We start from the raw sequence: 22,467 nt of genomic DNA on the forward strand, positions 1-22,467 counted from the left end.
GTGAGGGAAGTTGATTCTCGTAATAAAATAAGAATCTGTTCATATAAGGGGCTTTTTTTATCAATAGTGTCATTTAGATTTTTATCTTTATTAAAATGTTGGTCGAGGAAAATAAATAAGTTTTCATATTCTGTCATGAGTTTGCTTTTATCGACTCTCTTTAGGATATGGAGGTCTTGTTCTATTGTGGTGAATTTATGCCCGGTGTCCCTCATATGGTTGGCCATTGCGGAGAATTTGTTGTGTCTTTGGGCATTGTAATGCTCGGCATATCTGGTAGAGAAGCTGCGGCCAGTTTGGCCAACATAAGAAAAATTACATGTAGAGCATTTCAATCTGTATATTCCTGATCCAGAGTAACTATTGTCTGTGATGTTGATAGAGTTGTGATTGAAGAATAAATTACGATTAGTGTTTTTTGTTGTGTAGGCTATTTTTATTTCGTGCTTCATTAATGAATTGGTTATCGGGTAAATGCTATGGTTAGTGAACGTGAATTTAGCGTATTTTGGTTTGACGGGTTTTAATGGGGTTAAATTGGTAGCTAGTTTCAGTTTGGTTTTATTGATGATTTTATCAATCATACTCGTGTTAAATCCATTGAATTTAGCTATTTCCTTGATGAATAGTAATTCTTTCTTTAAATTAGTAGAGGACATGGGGATCTTTAATGCTCTATATATTAAACTGTGATAAGTGGCTTTTTTATGTGAGTTGGGATGTAAAGAATCATTTTTTATGGTTGTTGGAGAAAAGGTGGGTTTTCTGTATATTTGGAAGTCGAATTTGTTCAATGCTCGTGTGATTTTGATATCTAAGAAGTTCAAAGAGTTATTGAACTCATCTTCTTTAGTGAATTTAATATTATTATCTAAGTTGTTGAGGAATGATAATATGTTATTGCTGTTGTTGATTTGTTTATCAAAGATAGCTATGGTATCATCAACATAGCGATGCCAAAGACAGAGTCCGTTGATGTTATTAATAATCTTACTATGTTATTTTGTTATATTGTTATTTTTAATGTTATTTTACTTCAAATCTCTTCAAGATTTTTAAAATTCATTTCATTACTACATGTTATTTAGACGCTTATTATTAATTTAAGGTTAAGACTATGGCTGATGATGCCTTCAGGGAAGGCGAAACATGTCCCACTATTAGCTAACAAATTGATGTAAATCATCCAAGACGATTTTGTATTGATTAGGTGGTCTAATAAATAACTTAATGTTATTATTTCAAATTAAACTTACGGCGGGCTTCCTGGTAGGAAAGACCATCCAGGGTCTTCATCTCCTGGAACTTCTCACTCAGATAGGTCGGACAGTTCTGATCTCGAGGAGAATGAAGACCAGAGCAGTTGGTGCCCTTCTACAGAGTTGTGCACTCCTCTGTGCCGAGAGCTACTCTTTCACATGTACCACACACAGACTGATTTGAACGAGATACCATGTGTCCGAATCTCTGGCATTGATAGCATCGCATAGGAGGCGGGATGTATGTCCTCACATCACAACGATAGGTTGTTACCTTGACTTTCTCTGGCAACACTGACAATTTGAAGGAGACTATGAATGCACCCGTGGCAAAGTCTTCACCGTTGACTTTGCACGTAATGCGCCGGATGTGTCTCACACCACGGTTCTTCACGTCTTCCATCAATTCATCGTCAGTGTTCAGAACAAGATCACGGTGGAAAATAACTCCACAAACCAGATTCAAGGTTTTGTGCTCTTCCACTTTGATGGGGATTTCGCCAAAGTGGTCGCACTTAAGCAACCAATCTGCTTGGAGCGCAGTGTTCATCTTCAGAAGCAAACCACCAGTGCGCATTTTCTTTAGATCCTCAAGTTCACCGTATACACCTTCGATGTGTCGACTGAAAAGAATCGATTTGACCAGCTTGAAATCTTGCCCATCGGTTCTGGTAGCAACCAGTAACCTAGGGAAGCTTGTGATAGTACATATATCACACCCTCGCACTGTATGTAGAAGTTAGAGATATTTTTGTCAGTATCTGATTTATTATCAGTATTTCATTGGTATATTTTGTTATTAATCTTTGTAAGCTGGAAGGTATCCATATAGGTAGTATGAGTAATTTGTTTTGCACGAGTGGGAAAACAATGCTATATTGGACTCTGGTAATTTGTATGACTCATGCGGATATCCCAGTCTGATGAGTTGAGCTTGTTGTTGTACTAGGAAAGTTCTATGACTCATGTGATATACCCCAGAGTTTGTTTATGTCTTGGGACCAAGTATGAGTTCAAGGCATGGTCTTGACTAGAGGATCACTCGTGATTGGCTGGCAAGGACCAATCCAGACGTATCATCTGAGAGGAAGGGAGAAGCGGATGTTTATATAAACTTCGACATCACTACGGAAAGGAACCACAACTGACACACTGTATGAGAATGAAGTAGTGCTGATACACTGGAGTGATATGGCTGCAATGGATAGGACTTCAAACGTTCGTGGAGCGTAGTCTTGTTATATTTGTGAAAAGTGACTGACATACAACTAAGCATTGTAGCATTTGCGGCGGCCTGGCATTGTATGTTGGTGAAAGCTATCTCAGACTTTCCATAATTTATGTTCAGGGTCGACAGAGTTTGTTACTCAAATGTATATATCTTTACAACAAGTGTTTAAGTCTGTGAACACAGTATTACGAGGTACAGTATCTGTGTGATGTTATAAATGCCAATTATGAGAATTGGCAAGTTGTACTGATACAGAGACAGTGAAGGGTATTTATCTACAGATATGTACATTGTTCACCGGACTATCTACAAATGGTAGCTTAGTTCTCGCTTTCGTTTTCCCACTGTTTTCATTATTGTTGTTGTAAATATGGAGTCTTCCAGCAATCTTTTGTGTGTGTATTATATGTATAATTTTGTGTGTTGATGAGGTGCTCCTGCACAGATTTTTATTAAGAATATAATTAGCTATTTTAGAATCAGTGGAGTTATTGATGAACCTAGGTGCAGTTCCTACCTATTTAACTATTTTCAGAAGGTTAGGTAAGGCCTATAGCAGATGTACCAGTACGCAGCATTATGTACACGCCCTGGGATATAAAGAATTATCATGTTCTATCAAAATTCGAGGGATCCATTCTGGTGAACTCTGGCGCCCATACTACGGACATTTCGATTAAATATTTTTATTAATTTAATTTATTTCAAGTATTTTAGGAAGTTTTTGAGTAATGTTATTTATTTACATATTTTTATTTATATATTATTCATGATTTTATTTATTAGTATTCATCAAATTGTTACAAGCTGGAACCCAGACTAATACGCTGTGCTTGTTCCCAAGGGATTGCCCCCTTAGGGAATCAAATGTTAAAGACTCGGGTAGCGAATTACCTGAGGAGGCAGGCGGAAGTGGTTTCGTCACCATGCCCGAAATCATCCTTCCCGAATGCCACCCACTCCAATCAGGGGTCTCTGTAGCCGAACCAAGCAGCCAAGGCAAGGCCCACCTGATCATAGCCGGTACTGTCCGGGGTCCGATGTTGGACGATGCCTAATACGGCTGAGGCAATGAGCACTAGACTCCCTACCTCCAGTCACCCGCAATAGCATGTACCCCATAGTGTGTACAGAGGACTAAATATAGAGAAAAAACAAATAAAAACAATTAATAATACTGTATAATCTCAAATACCACCCACACTGTTTTTTCGAAAATATCGCTTCCAAAATTGGGTGCGGGTCTTATTTAAAATTTTGGGAAATTTACCTTTCTGAATGAGCGGAAATCGAGCATCACCGCCGGCGCGGCTTGGCAACAATGCTCCCTCCGCTCTCAGTATACGCTACTTCCGCGATTAACGTCAGTCTCACTCACGTTCTCGGAGTATCAACATGAATTCCACAATGCGTTTGCAATCTTTTACTGCGAGTGAGAAACTGAAAGTAGTTCGGGAAGCCGAAATTACTGGAAATCGTGCCGCCGGTACGAAATACAATATTGCCGAGTCATGTATTCCCAATTGGAGAAAGAAAAACTGTGCTATTAACATGTAGTGGTGATCGTAGAGATTTTCGTGGACTGAGTCTACAGTTCCCAGAAATTGAAAAAGACTTTAAATATGTCACAGGAAGGCAGGAAATGGATATGGTGTGTCAACTAAAATGTGTCAGGTAAAGATATTAGAGATCGCAAAGAAACTTTCATCGGAAGGGTTTAAGCCAAGCCAAGGATGGGTTTGTAATTTTTATAAAAGAAATGGGTTGAGCGTACGAAGGCATACCTCAATTTCACAGTGTCTTCCTGGCACCTACGATGAGAAGTTATTGTCGTTTCAGCGTTGCATTATTCGGTTGCGGAAGGAAAATGCATATTTGCTTTCCCAAAATGACAATGCAGATCAGACACCAGTCTACTATGAAATGCCAGTGGACAGGACTGTGAATGTTAAGGGTGCGAAAAGTGTTACCATTAGAACAGGTGGTAATGTAAAACAACAGTGTACGGTAATGTTGTGTATTCTCGCCAACGGAAACAAATTGCCACTGTACATTGTTCTCAAGTGAAAGACGCTTCCTAAAAATCTACCCGCTGATGTTATAGTCAGACTCAGAACTCCGGCTGGATGGACAGTTCACTTGTGGAAGACTGGGTAAAGTGTGTCTGGCAACGTCACCCTGGTGCATTATTGGGACAAAAGAGCTTGCTTGTTCTCGACAGTCACCGCGGCCACACAACAGACGCTGTAAAGAAACATATCAAGGATGGAAAGCCGACCTAGCAGTCATTCCGTGAGGGATGACGTCTATGCTACAGCCGCTGGATGTCTGCATAAACTGTCCATTTAAAGCAGCCTTGAAACAGCTCTATACAGAATGGATTGCGGCTGATAATCATACACTGACGCCAACTGGTCGCATTCAGCACCCGGAAGTTCAGCTGCTGTGTTCGTAGATTTTGACGGCATGGAATCGTATCCCTGGTGACCTCATACGGAAGAGCTTCAGGAAATGTAGCATTTCTAATGCTATGGATTGTAGCGATGACATTTTGTGGGAAGGTGCTGATGAGAGTTTCAAAGTTGGTACCGATGATGATGATAATGAATGAACTTGTTGGATATCGTTCTGGAAATGTTTGTTTACTTTTATTTGTATTTTCTAATCATTTGATGTGTGATAGTAAAGATTGTAAATAATTTTGACTTCACTTTTTTTTAAATTTTGTTCTTTCAAAATAAGGGTGCGGGTCTTATGCGGTGGCGGGTGGTATTTGAGATTATACGGTATGTCTTTCTGGCATTCAGCTGTGCGGCGACCTGTGTTGTCAGGCGGATACTACTGCAAGGGTTCATGACACTCCCATCTGCCGCTTCCTGGGTGGTTACTGACATGGGCTTTCGAGTGTAGTCGCACACGTAGGAGGCCCATCTCCGAGCAGCACGCACATCAAAAATTTTGAATAGGTCTACAAATAACTCTCAAAAAAATATAATAAAAAATAAAGAGGGGACCATGGCCACATGACCCTTTTAGTCACCTTCTACAGCAGGCAGGGATTACTAGTGAATGTATTCAGCCCCTCCCATCCACAGGAGGCCCAACACGATATCCTACTGCAATCCATGTCCACGCCTAGGTTGCCCCTTTTAGTCGCCTCTTACAACAGGCAGGGGATACCGCAGGTGTATTCTACATGTGCGTCCCCCATCCACAGGGGAACCTGATAAAAACAGGATTGGTCAAGAAGTTGGAACTAGTGGAGAGAAAGATTCTGAGGAGATACTGGGACCCCAAAGAACAGGGGTTGGATCATACAGAAAGAAAGGAAACCAAGAATTGTATCTCAAGATGGAAAAGATCTCAGATACCATCCAGAAGAGGTTCTCCAAACATATCTACTGAACGAACCTGGGAAGATTGACCAATCAGATAATAAGATTTTTTGAGATCAGGAAAACTACAGTGTACTGGTACCAAAAGATGAAGGACCTGGAAGAAATGGGAAAACAAGGAATGGAAATCAGCAACAGGGATGCTTACAAGTCGAGGATCAAGGCCACAAAAATGTTTCAAGAAAATGTTAGATCCCGTACCCAAGCACCATAGACAGAAGTAAGGAGGAGATTGCAGGGTGATAGAATGAAGGAGTACTGGACGAGGATTAAAGCCCTGAAACAAACGAAGCTGAGTTTGAATTAATGTGATCCACAGTCGGCCAAAAAGAAAGAATAAGAATAATATCATTGGATTTACATCCCAGTAATATGTTTTACTGTTCAGGCAGATGTTGTGGTCCTGGTACTTTCTCCTGCAGGAATTCTTTTACTTGCTGGTAAAAATGTTTGTGTGAGGCTGACATGTTTGAACACCTTCAAATACCACCAGACTGAACAGGAACCAAACCCATTAACTCTGGCTCAGAAGACCAGAACTTCTACCACTCGAGTCATTTAGCCCTGCAGACATCACGAAGAGGGAGGGTACAGCTCATTTTGAACCCAACACACCGCAACACACACATTGGTAGATAGGTGAGAAATGATTCCCTCCAATAATACTGGAGTTGGACCATTAACTCAGTTTAAACTATCAACTGCACAGGTTCTTTTGTATTATGTCTAGTGATAGTTATAAAATGCCTCTGCTGTTAATGCAAGTAGAGTGGAAAATGTATGATTTATATTTCCTTACATAGGTAAATATACTTATAGGGGCAAGTTGATGGGTTCCCAGCATTGTGGATAAACACATATCTCTCAGTAATACAAGCCAAGATTTATATGATTTACCTTAAAAAATAATATAATCTACACTTAGGGCCCTGCAGTAAAACTCTTATTGATCTCTTACTTTAAACCACAATCTAGCTTGGGCCTCATTCCTCTAGCTTAACCGAGGCACCTTCATCCGCCAATAGAAAATGTTCTGAGTTCCAGGTTAATCATCATCATCATCATCATCATCATCATTCCCCTTTATCCAGCTGTAGCCGGGTAGGGGCAAATATGGTTCCTCTCCACTTTCTTCGGTCTATCCACCACTCCTCCAACACTGTGACCCAGTCCAGGTTTCTTTCCACAATACTGTTGGATTTTCTGGTAAGTATTACAGTTAATTCCCTTCCAATTCTCAGATTCGGAGATAAGATTTAAAATTCCCTGTCTTATCAACATTTCCATAAAATTATGGAGGCACTTGGCTGGTTCATGGTGCTTTACAGCTTAACCTGAATGAGCAATAAAGGAGAAAAATACTACAACTTTTGAAGTCAAGGATGGATGTAATTAGGCAGGTATGTACACTCAACCATAAAAATTGGCCAGCAAAGAAATATTTAATTCAATACATTCTCGAAACACAAGGATATATGTAAAATGTGGATAGCCGGTGGCCGATGGAAACCTACCCCTAGCAAAATATTGTGTTTGTCCTATTTCAAAGAAGAGGATTGTGGTAATGACCAATTTTTGTGTGGGTACATCAGTTTGGAAAATTTTAAGTGGAATCCACACAGGAAAAAATAAAATAATAAGACAAACAATATGCCTTTCAGAATGCACATCTTACCATTATATTCACAGATTTGAACTAATACTGTCATCATAAGCTAAGGGGGACACAGTTTATACAGAAACTGGAACACAAAAATATTACATGCATTGATGAGGACTCAAACCATGGCTTCCTTGGTAAGAACAGCAAAAGCATCTCTTAGCAATTGTTAATATGACAGTAAGAACTTACTCGCACAAACTTCAAATTAAAAGAAAACCCAGAGGCACATCTATATACAATATTAAAACACCAAATGGTATAAAAGAAAATTACTTTGCCACGTCCGGCGAGGAGATTCTTGCTTATCATTGCTAAGATTCAGAACTTGACGTCTGCCCATACCACGACGCTTCATTCCCATTATATGCTCACAAACTTCCCAGATGAAAAAATGTGCAGCAACCACCTGCAAGTTGATAAGATCACAACAGTTTTAAAATCTAAAAGTAAAGTTTTTTAAGATTGATATCACTAAGAGAACAATTGTGTATAGCACTACTGGATCTACAAGACACAGAGCTTAAAAATACATATATACATATATATATATATATATATATATATATATATATATATATATATATATATATATAATGTTATGTGCCAGTCCTCTGTTTCCAGCCCCTTTAGGATTTCTAAGAAGTAACTAGCCGGTCAGCTGGGAGCTCCCAGCCAGAGGACATAGTGACTGAATCTACCCTATATTTCATCCCCCCCCATCTTGTTTCTTGTGAATCTTCTGGCAAGTGTAACCAGAATGTTTTCATACCCCCCACTCCCTTGCACTCCATAAAGTCCAAAACTTCATCAGCAGGCATATACATAAAGGCAGGCTCACAGTAAAAGAGTTGGTGTGGTGGGTATACCACCAGAGTCATTGTATCATGTTGGAATATGGAATGGAGTACTGTGTATTTACTGATGTATGTAGGGAGAGAGAGAGAGAGAGAGAGAGAGAGAGAGAGAGAGAGAGAGTGTTTGCACGCGCACAAACATGGAGTCAGTGTGTATAACAGCTTGTGTGAGTAGAGTTCAGGGTTAATTTTCATCGCTGTGAGGAGTATTGTAGTGCTGGTTAGCAATGTTGAGTTGTTGCTGTTATGTGACTGCTGTTTAGTCATCAGTGTTGAGTAGTGGAGCAGTCACACTGACTGAGTTAACTGTGTTAATTATGTGAGTTAGCGGACTCATAGTTCACTGTGGTCACACTGAGTTGACTTGTCTGATGTGCCAAGGAAGTCATTGTGTGTCATGATTGCTGACAGACAATGTGTTTAAATCTGTGTGTGTACTAACTGGGTCATCCTACATTAAATTAAATTGATAAAATAGTATTTTATTTTGTACCAATATATATTAATCGCACACTTTTTAGCGATCGATTTTTGTACAGGGGTGAGGAGTAAGGAGGGAGCTCTCCCGGTTCCAGTAATACTGCCCACTGAATAAAAATTAAATCTGAATTAAATCGATAATATGATCGATCGATATGAATTTTCTAAACCTTTATTATCTTAAGCCAACAACTGTGTCACACACACATATAATATTATATAATATTTCTCGATGCGAATTTGTTCCTAGCATGAATTCTATAGTTTGGCTTTGCTGTCAACAACAACAATACTAGTACGTAAAGTGTACGCTAGATGTCGCACAGAGATGCATAAGCGATTCATAGTTTGTGTTTCAAAGGTTGCCAAAACGAATCTTGAAAGATAACCAAGGTCGACCGATTCAGCACTAGGGTGGCCATCTATCACTAAAAAGTGTGCGAGTAATATATATATAAAGACACACAATTATGTTCATAAAAACCAGAACACCTTGAAACACTAGAGATGGGAAGTTTATATTCACACGACATGTGCATTAGTATGTTCTGATGATTAGTATTTGAACCAAGTTGGCCCTCAGGTTCAAGTTCCACATCGATATCTCGGGGTACCACCACTGACTGGTAAAATGTGTCTGTGGCTCTAGTCACTATAAACCGAAGATAATACATGGATCCGTGTGACTTGAGCAGATGTGTGCGAGAACCGTAAGGTCAAATGAACAAGTTTCAAAGAGGGTGCATTATTGACATGAGAGAACATGATGTATCCATCTGGGAAATTACTGCTTGTGTGGGAAGAAGTGTGTCGGCAGTGCAACGGGTGTGTACAGAATGGTGGGATTCTGTGTATATGAGCTGATATTCCTTTATTCGGTGAAACAGTCGGATTTTCTTAAATCCTTAATATATTATCGGAGTACTATACCCCATTTTTAATCGATTTTCTCAAAATTCAATCAATTCTGTCTTACAACTTCAATGTTACCTAAAGTGATCAGTTTTTAAGCTAGAGACTTCTAGTTTCCATGAAAATGATTACAAATTTACCTGCTATCAAAATATAAAATAAACAAAAAATGTGATTTATCTATCAAAATATAAAATAAACAAAAAATGTGATATCCCGACATAAGGTATGGCTTCCAGGAGAGCATCACATAATAGGGAACATGCATGATCCGGGGTTTTAATTAAAAATATGCTAATCTGATTCAAAATTTCATGCAGAATTCAAAAATGTGATCAGAATGTACAAATAATAACTCCAAACATGATAAAAATCTACGAAAATGTCACGTCACGCAAGTACGCGATCTCATTGGTCTGACGTCATCGTACAGGTTGACTGAATTAGCAGACGAAATAACACATAGTGTGCTGTGAGAAGCAGGATACACTTCGCGTATTTCTACTTTATGTTAGTGTCTGGTATGGTTAAATTCGAGGTCTATACATTGGATAATAATCTGAGTGGTATATTTTAGACTTAAAATGAATCCTGCACAGACAGTGAGGCAGAAAACTTATAAATGGTGTAGAGTTCCGATGTGCAATAGCACATCGCATACCATACCAAACAAATTGTTTATAAATGTTCCAAAGACGCTAAAACTAGGCAGAAATGGATTTTGGCGAGCCGGAGAAATGCTGGTGATATATCGGAAAAGTCTACAGTTTATTTTTTTGAAGAATTTAACGTAAGATGAATTTGTTTGAATTTTCAAATCACTTTTCCATGTCAGCTGTTCTAGTGGTAAAACTTTAAATTTTAATGTATTATGCTTTATTTAAATGCTTCAATTACATCTTGGAATATGAAAGTAATAAACAGTGCATTAAATAATGCTGATTATTAAAGTATTCTCCAAACCTAACCTATGTTTTGGGTGATCAATGTCAAGATAATAAATCAAAGGGGTTATGAACCATTTTGACAGCTCTAATTCTACCAATATATCTTGGCATGGGACAGTTATGTATGTCTTTATTGAAGAGCTTAATTGGTAAAGAAATTTAGGCTATATCTAAATACTCTATAATGTAACAAAGAATAGGCGTGTACATCATGAAAGGAAACAACGTGAATTTAACAAACGTATAACTCTACACAAAACCAATGCTTGTCTGTTGGGGGTCTTATAAGTTAACAATGCTCAATTATAATAATTATCATAATATTAATGAAATAAATAACATAATTGCACACAGGTGCAATTTGATGTAGGTGTTTAAAATATTATCCTACTTAGCCAAAGTTTTAGGTTATACAAGCCAAGTCAATAAACCGAAGGGTAAAAGTACCGCGCGAGTTGGCCGTGCGGTTAGGAGCGCGCAGCTGTGAGCTCGCATCCGGGAGATAGTGGGTTTTGAACCCCACTGCCGGCAGCCCTGAAGATGGTTTTGCGTGGTTTCCCATTTTCACACCAGGCAAATGCTGAGGCTGTACCTAAGGCCACGGCCGCTTTGTTCCCATTCCTAGGCCTTTCCTGTCCCATCGTCGCCATAAGACCTATATGTGACGGTGTGACGTAAAGCAAACAGCAGAAAAAAAAAAAGTAAAAGTCACAGCACCCAAAGACATTCCTGTATTGAGCGACTAAAATGTCACCAGGGCACTTTTCTTTCCTGATATGCTCAGCTTGTTAAAAGCCAAACGTAATTCATGTTATTGTCTTCACGCCCCGCTAACTACTTCTACGATTTTTGGGAGACGCCGATGTGCAGGAATTTAGTCCTGCAGGAGTTCTTTTACGTGCCAGTAAATCTACCGACACGAGGCTGACGTATTTGAGCACCTTCAACTACCACCGGACTGAACCGGGATCGAACCTGCCAAGTTGGGGTCAGAAGGCCAGCACCTCAACCATCTGAACCACTCAGCCCGACTTGTGAAAACTAGATGAAGTCATATTTATCTTTATCATGTTTAATTTTTTCCCCTCCACAAAGATATTTAATTCTCTTTCATGGGCCCCGGAAGTGGGTAGGCCAGTTGTCCCAACCATATTTTTTTTTTTTTTGGGTGGGGGAATGATAGATTATAGCCCTATAGTACTATGATCTTTCTTTCTTTCCTTCTTTCTTTCTTTCTTTCTTTCTTAATCAGTTTATCCTTCAGGGTTGGTTTTCTCTCGGACTCAGCGAGGGATTTCACCTCTACCACTTCAAGGACAGTGTCCTGGAACGTGAGACTTTGAGTATGGCGATGCAACTGATGAGGAGGGCCATTACGTCGCCCAGGCGGCCTCACCTGTTATGCTCAACAGGGGCCTTGTTGGAGGATGGGAGGATCGGAAGGGATAGACAAGGAAGAGGGAAGGAAACGGCCGTGGCCTTAGGTGCCTGGAGGAGAAGTAGGAAAATACGAAAAACCACTTCGAGGATGGCTGAGGTGGGATTTGAAACCGTTCTACTCAGTTGACCTCCCGAGGCTGAGTAGAGCCCGTTCCAGCCCTCGTACTATTTGTTTTCAACTTTCGTGGCAGAGCCGGGAATCGAAACTGGGCCTCCGGGAGTGACACACATTAACCACTACACCACAGAAGCGGACTAGTACTATAATGCTACCTATGTGTTTATGTTAGTGCTGAAATCCGATTTCTTACTTTACTAATGCTGAAAGCCCGAAAATGTAATGTTATTCTTTAATAGGGGAATCAGTCTAGAAGGAAATGTTGAAAGTGATGTGATATCTATCCAGGTTCGTTGTTATCCTAATACTATGGGTTACAGTACATTGCACGTATATAAAAGACGCCACTTACAAACTTGCTTGTTATCCGCGAATTTCTGCGGCCACAAAAGTCACATTTTTCAAGAATGATGACATCTACACATGGTAGATTGTCTGACTGTGCTGTTTTGAACGTTTCTTCTGTCATTTCGAAGTTATTCGCGATCATGAATAATAAACAATCGGCTTTTAGCAACGGCTGATGCACAACGGCTGGTAGAGCTCCATGCGGTACTGGATCGTGACGTCACAGCGCGCCGCTTACGTCAGAGGCCGTTTCACTCGCCTTGCGGAAAGGCACTATTAAATATTTTTTTAATGGTAGAAAACAAGGCAACATACCACAATGTAATACGTTTACGTACTATTTCATTGGTGTACTTTTCAAAAAAAATATTTTTGAAAATGATGCATGTTCCCAATTGTTAAGGCTTGGATAATTAACACCAAGACCAGGAGAGCTGGCCATGCGGTTAGGGGCGCAGGGCTGTGAGCTTGCATCCGGGAGATAGTGGGTTCGAATCCCACTGTCGGCAGCCCTGAAGATGGTTTTCCATGGTTTCCTGTTTTCACACAAGGCAAATGCTGGGGCTGTACCTTAATTAAAGCCATGACTGCTTCCTTCCAACTCCTAGGCCTTTCGTATCCCATTGTCGCCGTAAGAACTGTGTGTCACTTAATTTAATTTCCGGGTTGAACCGTGTTGTAGTTGTCTGCACATCACGTACAGTTTGCCGACATTTTTAATACATTGCAGTATTCTTTATCAAGGCGACTGAAATACCCCTACTCGATCTGAGGTAATCAGTCTCCCAGGCAGAAATTTCGGCCTGGCAAACTGTACGTGATGTGCAGACAACTACAACATGGTTCAACCCGGAAATTAAATTACATAATTCTTCACACCGTGAAAGCTTCACTTCTAAGAAACTATGCGTGTCGGTACGACGTAAAGCCACTAGCAAATTAACACCAAGAAAGAAACAGCTGAAGATGAAAAGTTTATGTCCACTGGGGACTGCATAATAAAATAACAAGGAAAGTATGCATATAAAAGAATATAATGTATAAGCTCTATGAACCCATAACAAAGTGAAAATTCCAATTTCTGACATGATATTTACGAAGTCAAAAGCCTAAACAATATGCTGCTGAATTTCCTTAGTAGGTTATAATTCATGCTGCAAACCCCAGGATGAAGTACGGTAACATTTGCACGGCCATTACAAGCTTTGCAAATGATAGTTAGAATGAACCAAATGCATAATCTTAGATATGATGTTTTTATGATAAAATAACTCCTAAATTATTTTGGGTGGTTTCCTCTAGTGACGTATTTATCTGAAGTGCAATCATAATTCACTAGTACGGTACTTGTAAAGACTGATTTTTATTATTCTGTGTATGGCTAGTACAATAAGTATTTCATTTTATCATTCTTTTCATACATTTTGTATAATGCCTCTCCACATATGTAAGTTATACTGCCTGTTTTACATCAGCCTTGGCTCGTGAAGACCTTGATTGAATAAATAAATAAATAAATAAATAAAAAATAAAAAAATAAATAAATAAACCATGGTCAATTAGCTTTGTGGCCTATGTAAGAGTTCTTGAGAGTTTGGTTACAAAGTGTATTCAAATATGAGTGGGTATCTCAGACATACTGTATTCTGACTGTCATTCTTGTGCTTAGGCAGCGTAAGACTACCCAATCCAATGTGGTCCCTTAACTGTTAGAATGAAAATTCTCACAGTGACTATGTGCACGAAAGGTCAGCCAGCACCCTCTTCACAGAAATTTCTGTGCACAATCAATGCTTCCAGTAAGCTTTACGACAAAGGCATGTTTCCACGACAGAGGCCTGTTTCCATTCTACACGTCACGAAATCCTTGGAAACAAGATGAATGAAATTAAATTTATATAGTGCATTATATATACAAATATTTATTTGATTACTGGATAATAAACATGAGGCAGATAATTACAGGCCAATCAGCGTGACAAGTATTGCTTGCAAGCTCTGGGAAAGCATTCTTTCTGATTACCTAGGTATATTACACAAGACTGCAAAATTAACAACTGGTTTGATAGAAAGCAGTTAAAGATTTAGGAAAGGTTATTCCACTGAGTAAGCCTCCGTGGCTCAGGTGGCAGCACATCTGCCTCTCACAGCTAGGTTCCGTGGTTCAAATACTAGTCACTCCATGCGAGATTTGTGCTGGACAAAGTGGAGGCGGGACAGGTTTTTCTCCGGGTAGTTCAGTTTTCCTTATCATCTTTCATTCTAGTAACACTCTCCAATATCATTTCATTTCATCTGCCATTCAATCATTGCCCCAGAGGAGTGCGGCAGGTCTCGGTAGTCAGCACAATTCCCATCCTCGCCGCAGGATAGGGACTTCAAGCATTCCATCCCTGACCCAGTCAAATGACTGGACAAATGAAAGCAGCACGAAGTGTCCTGGGTGATTTCTGACAAAAGACTAGCATTATGAAAATGTTGCAATCATTGGGCTGGGAAAACTTGGAAGTAAACTAGCTGCTCGACTAAGGGGAGAGATTACATGTTACAAATTTCATATTTGATCCGTACTGAAATGTACGTCAATTTAAGATATTACCAAAATTTATTAGGAGAGATGGGGTGGAATAAAATTAGTAGACAAATAAGCTTGTGCAGAACATTTAAAGGAAGGATCATAATATGAAGATAAAGTAGGCATTCAAGAGGACAAATTGGGGCAAATATTAATTTACAGGAAGAGTAATTAGGGATAAGAATAATCCATAATAAATAAAACCTAGAGTTCTCTGAAATCACTTAAGAAAAGAGTAGGTAAATAACTGATAGGGAATCTGTCACCTGGATGAAAGACATAAATGCAGCATCATACTGACTAACTGATTAATGAAAGCTATCAATAATCAACGGGCTTACACAAGAAAGAAAGAAAGAAAGAAAGAAAGAAAGAAAGAAAGATAAATAATTGCTCACTCTCTACCAAACTTTCACCACGCGGAACAACTGTCCTTTGTTATTTCCCGTGACCTTCTCGTGGAGGACGTATTTAGGCAGTGCACAAGGCTGCCAATCTGTTCACTTAGGAACTAAGCCCCCCTGGTCAGAGCCGTGAGGTCTGGACTGGTTAGGGAAGGGCCTGGACAAGATAGGTTAGGGTAGGGCCTGGGCAACACCAGTGATATAGGAAGAAGCAAACAGGGTCTGGGGCGTAAGCCCCCAGGTTAGAGTTGCAAAGCAGCCTTAGGCCTCTACTTTCCCACGGAAACAGCATTGGTCTGGACTGGTTAGGGTAGGGACTGGACAAGAACATTGGTCTGGAATGGTACAGTGCATTCTACGTAGGCTCAGTGTTCTCCCTATAACCTTTCTAATGGGCGCACCACGCAGCCGTTTTCACTGACCGCATGACTATCATAACCTACATAGATATCTGCTAGTTACATAATATTTCAAATTGCTAGTGGCTTTACGTCGCACCGACACAAATAAGTCTTATGGCCACAACGGGATACGAAAGGGCTAGGAGTGGGAAGGAAGCGGCCTTGGCCTTTATTAAGGAACAGCCCCAGCATTTGCCTGGTGCGAAAATAGGAAGCCACAGAAAACCATCTTCAGGGCTGCAGACAATGGGATTTGAACCCACTATCTCCCGGATGAAAGCTCACAGCCGTACACCTCTAACCGCATGACCAATTCGCCCGGTATATTTCAAGTTGCTTTATGTCACACTGACACAGATAGGTCTTATGGCGACAATGGGATAGGAAAGTGCTAGTAATGGGAAGAAAGAGGCCGTGGCCTTAATGTACAGCCCCAGCATTTACCTGGTGTGAAAATGGGAAACCATCTTCAGTGCTGCCGACAGTGGAGTTCAAACCCACTATTTCCCATATGCAAGCTCACAGCTGCGCGCACCTAACTCCCTCGGTTTATGTAATATTAATACATATTTCAGTCATCGAAAACCTACAACCTCATTTCCAGTCAGTGACCGGGTCAGGGATGGAATGAAGAAAGCCCCATCTTGCAGCAAAGATAGGAATTGTGCCGGCTGCCAAAGCCTGTCGCACTCCTCTGGGGCAATGATTAATGACTGACAGATGAAATAAAATGATAGTGGAGAGGGTTGCTGGAATGAAAGATGGCAGGGAAACCCGTAGTACACGGAGAAAAAACTGCCCTTCCTCCACTTTGTCCAGCACAAATCTAACATGGAGTGACTGGGTTTTGAACTACGGAACCCAGCGGTGAGGGGCCAGCGCGCCGCCGCCTGAGCAACGGAGGCTATACATATTTCAGGCATTATGTGTTCCAAATTAAAATGTAAACACTGTAAAACTGTTTATTTAAATGAAATCTTCATTACTGTCAGCATAATTGTGCAAGTTACATCGGAGTTCAGCTTATCATACAGTGTCGTGTGCGAACGGTGTCTGGATTAGTGTGGAATCACATGCAAGCACTCGATTCCACAGAACATAAACCAGTCTCGCTCTCCACAGCAACCAAGTGATTATGAACGAGCAGTAGAACACTAGAAGAACAAACTACTCTGTTATGTCTTCTTCGTGATAACACTAAAATAGTTCATTTTTGCAGCTAATATTTACCTGTCTAATGTTTTTAATGGCCTGAGGGAAATTTGAAATGTTATCGTATTTATTTTTTACGTAGTATTCCCAGCCCAGCTACTCATTCCTGCCACCCAGCTAGTGAAAATTTCTGGAGAGAAAACTGTAGGCTAGTAGTGGAAAAGTGAATTACAAGTTCCTTCCATATTTTAACCATTGGTCTGGATTTGTATAGCGCATTCTATGTAGGCTAGTAGTGGAAAAGTGAATGACAAGTTCCTTCCATATATTTCTGCTGATAAGAGATTGCAGTGCATTCTATTAAGTTTCATGTCGCATTATTCCAGCTCTTTATTCTACATTCTTTCCTTCACATGTTTCATTTACTTGTGCTTTTCTTCTGCTTGGGTTGGTAAAGGAATTTCATAACCATGATTGACAGGAATGACGTCACATTGCAATTTACTCTGGCCAATAGGAACGCAAGTAGTTCCTTCAGCAATGAAAAGGGCGTGTAATGCTCATTAGGTTATAAATGTACTTCTGGGGGGAGGGGTAGGATGGTAGGTTCCTGGACATCGCAGGGAACACATCTCTCCTCTGACATTCATTCCAAGTAAGATTTCATTAATTTCCACTTCCTTATAATGTCAAACATCTGGACAAGAGGTGTCAACTTTTCCCAAAGAAAGAAAGAACTGGCTGAGTCAACAAAAAGGACGCACCAAGATATGTTCAGTGTAAGATGGGCTGGCCAGGGGAGATTATCAGGGTAAAGGGCCCCATACAAGCGCAGACTTCTGGAATACTTACCTGCACAGATATGCCTTTGGGGGGTAAGTCGGAAGTATGTGGTTGCCCATACACACTCAGACTAAATTATTATTTACCGAGGAAATTAAATACGATGCGTTCAGCTGTTTTGTAATTAAGGTTACGCGCACCAGATGTTTGAAAAGTTCATACGGACTGAAATTAATTAGGTAGTCTGTAGAGAAGATGAGTTGTTACTTGGACATAACGTTGCGCTCTGCACAAAGAAGACACGCAAATTAAGAATGCAGTTTCATATTTGTAGGTTACCAAGTTTAATTTTCTGCTGCAACACAGAGAACGCTTTCGTCCCAAAGTCTCCGGCTGAATTCAAGCAGCGCCAGAATGTCAGAGACTTGCCTGCAGACTTTTTGTCGGCAGTCTTAACGGCCATACACACAGAAACACGTTTGGAGAGACTGTTTTGCGCAGACTTACCTCCCTTAAAAGATAGATGTGGGACTGACAATAGTACATAATAATAATAATTATTATTATTATTATTAACCGGTTTTAGGTTCCACTAACTACTATGGTTTTCAGAGACACTGAGGTGTCATATCAATCAATCAATGATCTGCATTTAGGGCTGTTGGCCATGTGGCAGATTCCTAATCAGCTGTTTACCTAGCTTTTCCTTAAATATTTTGAAATAACTTCAAAATTTATCAAACATTTCCCTTGATAATTTATTCCAATCCCTTACTCTTCATCCTATAAATGAATATTTTCTCCAATGTGTCCTCTTGAATTCTAACGTTAAAGTAACCTTGTGTCCTCATCCCGAGGTGGTGCAGCTCTTTTCAGGTACACCCCCAATGGAGGTAAGCTGCATGTACCGTTTTAACCACATACCAGCCCTCCTGCCATTCTTAAATTTCTGACAGTACCAGGAATCGAACCCGGGACTCTGAGGATGGCAGGTAATAGCACTAACCGTTACGATATGGAGGCGGAGGGCTTTTTCAAGCCAGTATATCTACCAACATGAGGCTAATATATTTGAGTATCTTCAAATACCACTGGACTAAGCAAGGATCGAACCTGCCAACTTGAGATCAAAAGACCAGCACTATACTATCTGACTATTCAGCCTGGTAGCAAACTACAAACTTTCTGTTAAGCACATAAATGAACAAATGAAACGACAGAATTGACAGCGATAGGAATCAGAACGAGAATCATCTCGATATGCTCATCATGCAAAAGAGTGGATAAGAATGAAAGTACTATGAAGCAGCGAGTGATGAAATAGCCATGGTCAACAACATGATGGTATAGCATTAACACGTAGGCCTAACTAAAATGAAAGTTTGGAAATACAACATTTGGGTCCGAAAAGATAATGGTAAACATGGGGACAACATAGAAGCTAATAGGATTGGGAAGCATTTACTGAGAGGATAGAAGTCCAGATCCATAACAGATTATACCATAACTTACATTGATTTAAAGAAAGGTATTATTATGAACATACATGTATTTACAGAATTCTTGAACAACCGGTATCTAATATGTAATGAACTAAACATCAGTTGGTATTGGACATAAAAACAGATGACATAACAGTGACACTTCAAACTTGCCTAAAGACTGAACATACAGATTATTCAAAGTGCAGTAGTTCTAATATGTTGATATATGCAGTGATAAATAGAGGGGGGGGAAATCTCAATTATTACTGGAAAGATAATCTATGCACAAGTAAAGGACGATTATTCAGCACTATATACAGTACTGGGCACAAAACAGCCATTAGTTTCTTCGAAGCTGATGCATTTCATAAATCTAGCATGAAAACAATAAGGAAATTTCCTAACCTATACTCAAAATACAAATATTCAATTCTTTTGTTTCGTTACAACTTAATAACTCAGATATTTCAGCAATACTATCATTTAGTTTCAAATCAGAGAAACTGTCTCATTCTCTTGCAAGACATCAATAATTTACAAACTTTTGTAAAATGATAACCTTGTATTTTGCAACTCCAATGTTTCGTTTATTAACATTCAACACGATAATACTACGACATCTGAACTCTTGGATTACGAATTCAAATTAAAACATTTAATAACCTAACACAAAATATAAAGGACACGGCCGAAAAATTCTTACGTTAAAAACTGCCCAACTGTAATATAAAAAATTAATCTGAAAATGACAAATTTCGTAATAAAACTATAATGTATGCAATTTCAAATATTTAAAAATAATAACCCGCTGAAAAGATGTGAACTGAGCCGCCCAAGCATAATGATTCTACAAACACGCAACGTGAGCCGTCCACACCTGTCAATCCACTATGACACTGTAAAAACAAATATATCCAGCGTACCTCATTCGTTAAAAATTACCTACTGCAACCAACAGTCACAACTCTCTGACATCGAACATCTTTTCCTGCACATTGCTGCACATCACAATGCTTGTATATTCCACGATATTCTACGCCCAACTTGAAAATACTTTACCAGGGTCTTTAATCGAGTAAATACCAAAGAAAATATGAACAGTATACAACAGCCGAAAGATAAACATAGCATATAGATTTCAACACCCTAGGGTCTTCCAAGGAGATAGAAAGAAGATACTGTTCAAGTAGCAATTACTACAAGTGGCGCTTCACTCTGGCAGCTTTAGTGAACTATTCCCAGGCTTTGCTTTAGACCTTAGACTTCACTTGTCCGTTTGGTGCACAGTCTACGCTGGGCTTCGAATCAGTTCGGTTGTACAGTATGCAAGTTATTTACTTGATGGTCGTGAGGAGTTTGTTCGTGCTATGTGTCTTGTGAAGTTAGCGTGTGATGGCTGCCGCCAGTGATGGGAGGTCCCTTCTGGATATCTCCAAGTTACCAGTTGAAAAGGAGATTGAGGTGGAAATGGACGATATTTCTCTAAATAGTCAATCTGATAATCAAAGTTCTCAAGATCCAATACCTAACAAACAAACCACTCAGAATACTCAAAAGTCAACATCTCCGGTTAATTCGGACGAATACACTCGAGAACATTCTGGTCCTTACATTGTTCTAGTAGAATCTGTAACAGACAAAAATGTTGGAGGGCTGCATCCTATGACCTTAGGTCGTTTATTTTATGATCGAAATTTACCAGTAAAATCCATCATACGTAAAGGCAGGAATCGTCTTCAGGTTCATTTCGAGCATGCTGCCCAAGCAAATAAATTTTTGAGTCACCCGTTATTAGAATCTATTTGTGCACGGGCATATATACCAAGCACAGGCATTTTCCGTGTTGGTATCATAAAAGGGGTTGATAAAATTTGACTGAGGAATCTATCCTCCAACATCTCAAATCTGACTACATTGTTAAATCTGTCCAGAGATTAAAACGTAAAGCTGCTGTTAATGATGCTATCGAATACCTTCCTACTGGATCAGTAAAAGTAGTTTTTCGATCCCAGCAGTTGCCACGATATGTATCTCTATACAGTGTCTTTCTGGGTGGAACCGTTTATCTTTAATCCCATAATTTGTAAAAAAATGCCAGCGATACGGCCATACAGTCCGACAGTGTCGTTCGCAAACGTTCCGATGCGGCAAATGCACCTTGTCGCATGCTATAGATAAGTGTACAGAGCAGTATACCAAATGTGCTCATTGTAATGGGGACCATCCCACAGCACATGAGTCATGCCATGAGCACAAACAACAACAGCTTATTAAGAAAATAATGAGCACCGAGCAAGTATCTTTTCTTGAGGCCAAGTCCAAGATTTCACCACCTAGCTACTGCCCTGCGCAACACCCCCAACAATTCCCCCCCCCCTTGCTGCTGAACATTCCCCTCCTCCTATTTCAAATCCGAGAAAACGAAAGTTTACTCAGATTATTACTCAATCACCCAGACCTCAACCCGCTCAGGGGTATGATCGAGCTGCACACATGGCTATCCTTCGGGATACCCCTAATTCACTTAATGTGCCTGTGAACATCAATGACCCCCCCCCCCTCCTTTCACAGCCGCAATTCGCGACTCCTTTAGCAAATGTCATTTCCCCCTTTCCATCTTCTGACTAGCCACAACGTCCCGTTTATCGCCAAAAAGACGACCTACAAAAGGACATCCATAAAAGTCTTATCCTACTACTGCAAGCGATAGGCGGTCACCCTTCTATACAGCATGTTATTTACCAATTACGTGACCGACTAAGTGATATTTTTTCTTTATATGATCAATATCGTCCAACGGAATGCTAGGAGCGTCCATCATAAGAAGAGTGACATTCAGTTAATTATTAATGAAACTCATGCACATGTTATTGCGTTACAGGAAACATGGTTTTCCGAACAAACAAATTTTCTACTTCCAGGATACGATCTTGTACGGCATGATGGCCCGGGGTATGGAGGGGCGGCCTTCCTTATTCATTCTACGATCTCATATCAATCATTACCTATACAGTATTACAT

General features: G+C 39.9%; 1 protein-coding gene across 2 annotated transcripts in view; it reads right to left on the reverse strand.

Annotated features, from left to right (window-relative positions):
• The window catches only part of LOC136866262 (uncharacterized), a 445,701-nt gene extending 425,163 nt beyond the window's left edge, over positions 1-20,538 (reverse strand). The window contains exons 1-2 of one of the 2 annotated variants that reach the window (XM_067143066.2): positions 20,370-20,538; positions 7,822-7,954 (exon numbers count right to left, since the gene is read on the reverse strand). In XM_067143066.2, coding sequence (XP_066999167.2) covers positions 7,822-7,909 — 88 coding nt within the window. In that variant the 5' untranslated portion in view covers positions 7,910-7,954; positions 20,370-20,538. The remainder of the gene's footprint in view (positions 1-7,821; positions 7,955-20,369) is intronic. The other variant, XM_067143067.2, reaches the window with a different exon arrangement.
• Positions 20,539-22,467: the final 1,929 nt, after the last annotated feature.

The sequence above is a fragment of the Anabrus simplex genome, chromosome 3 (assembly GCF_040414725.1).
Source record: "Anabrus simplex isolate iqAnaSimp1 chromosome 3, ASM4041472v1, whole genome shotgun sequence".
In the NCBI taxonomy this organism is placed as follows: domain Eukaryota; kingdom Metazoa; phylum Arthropoda; class Insecta; order Orthoptera; family Tettigoniidae; genus Anabrus; species Anabrus simplex.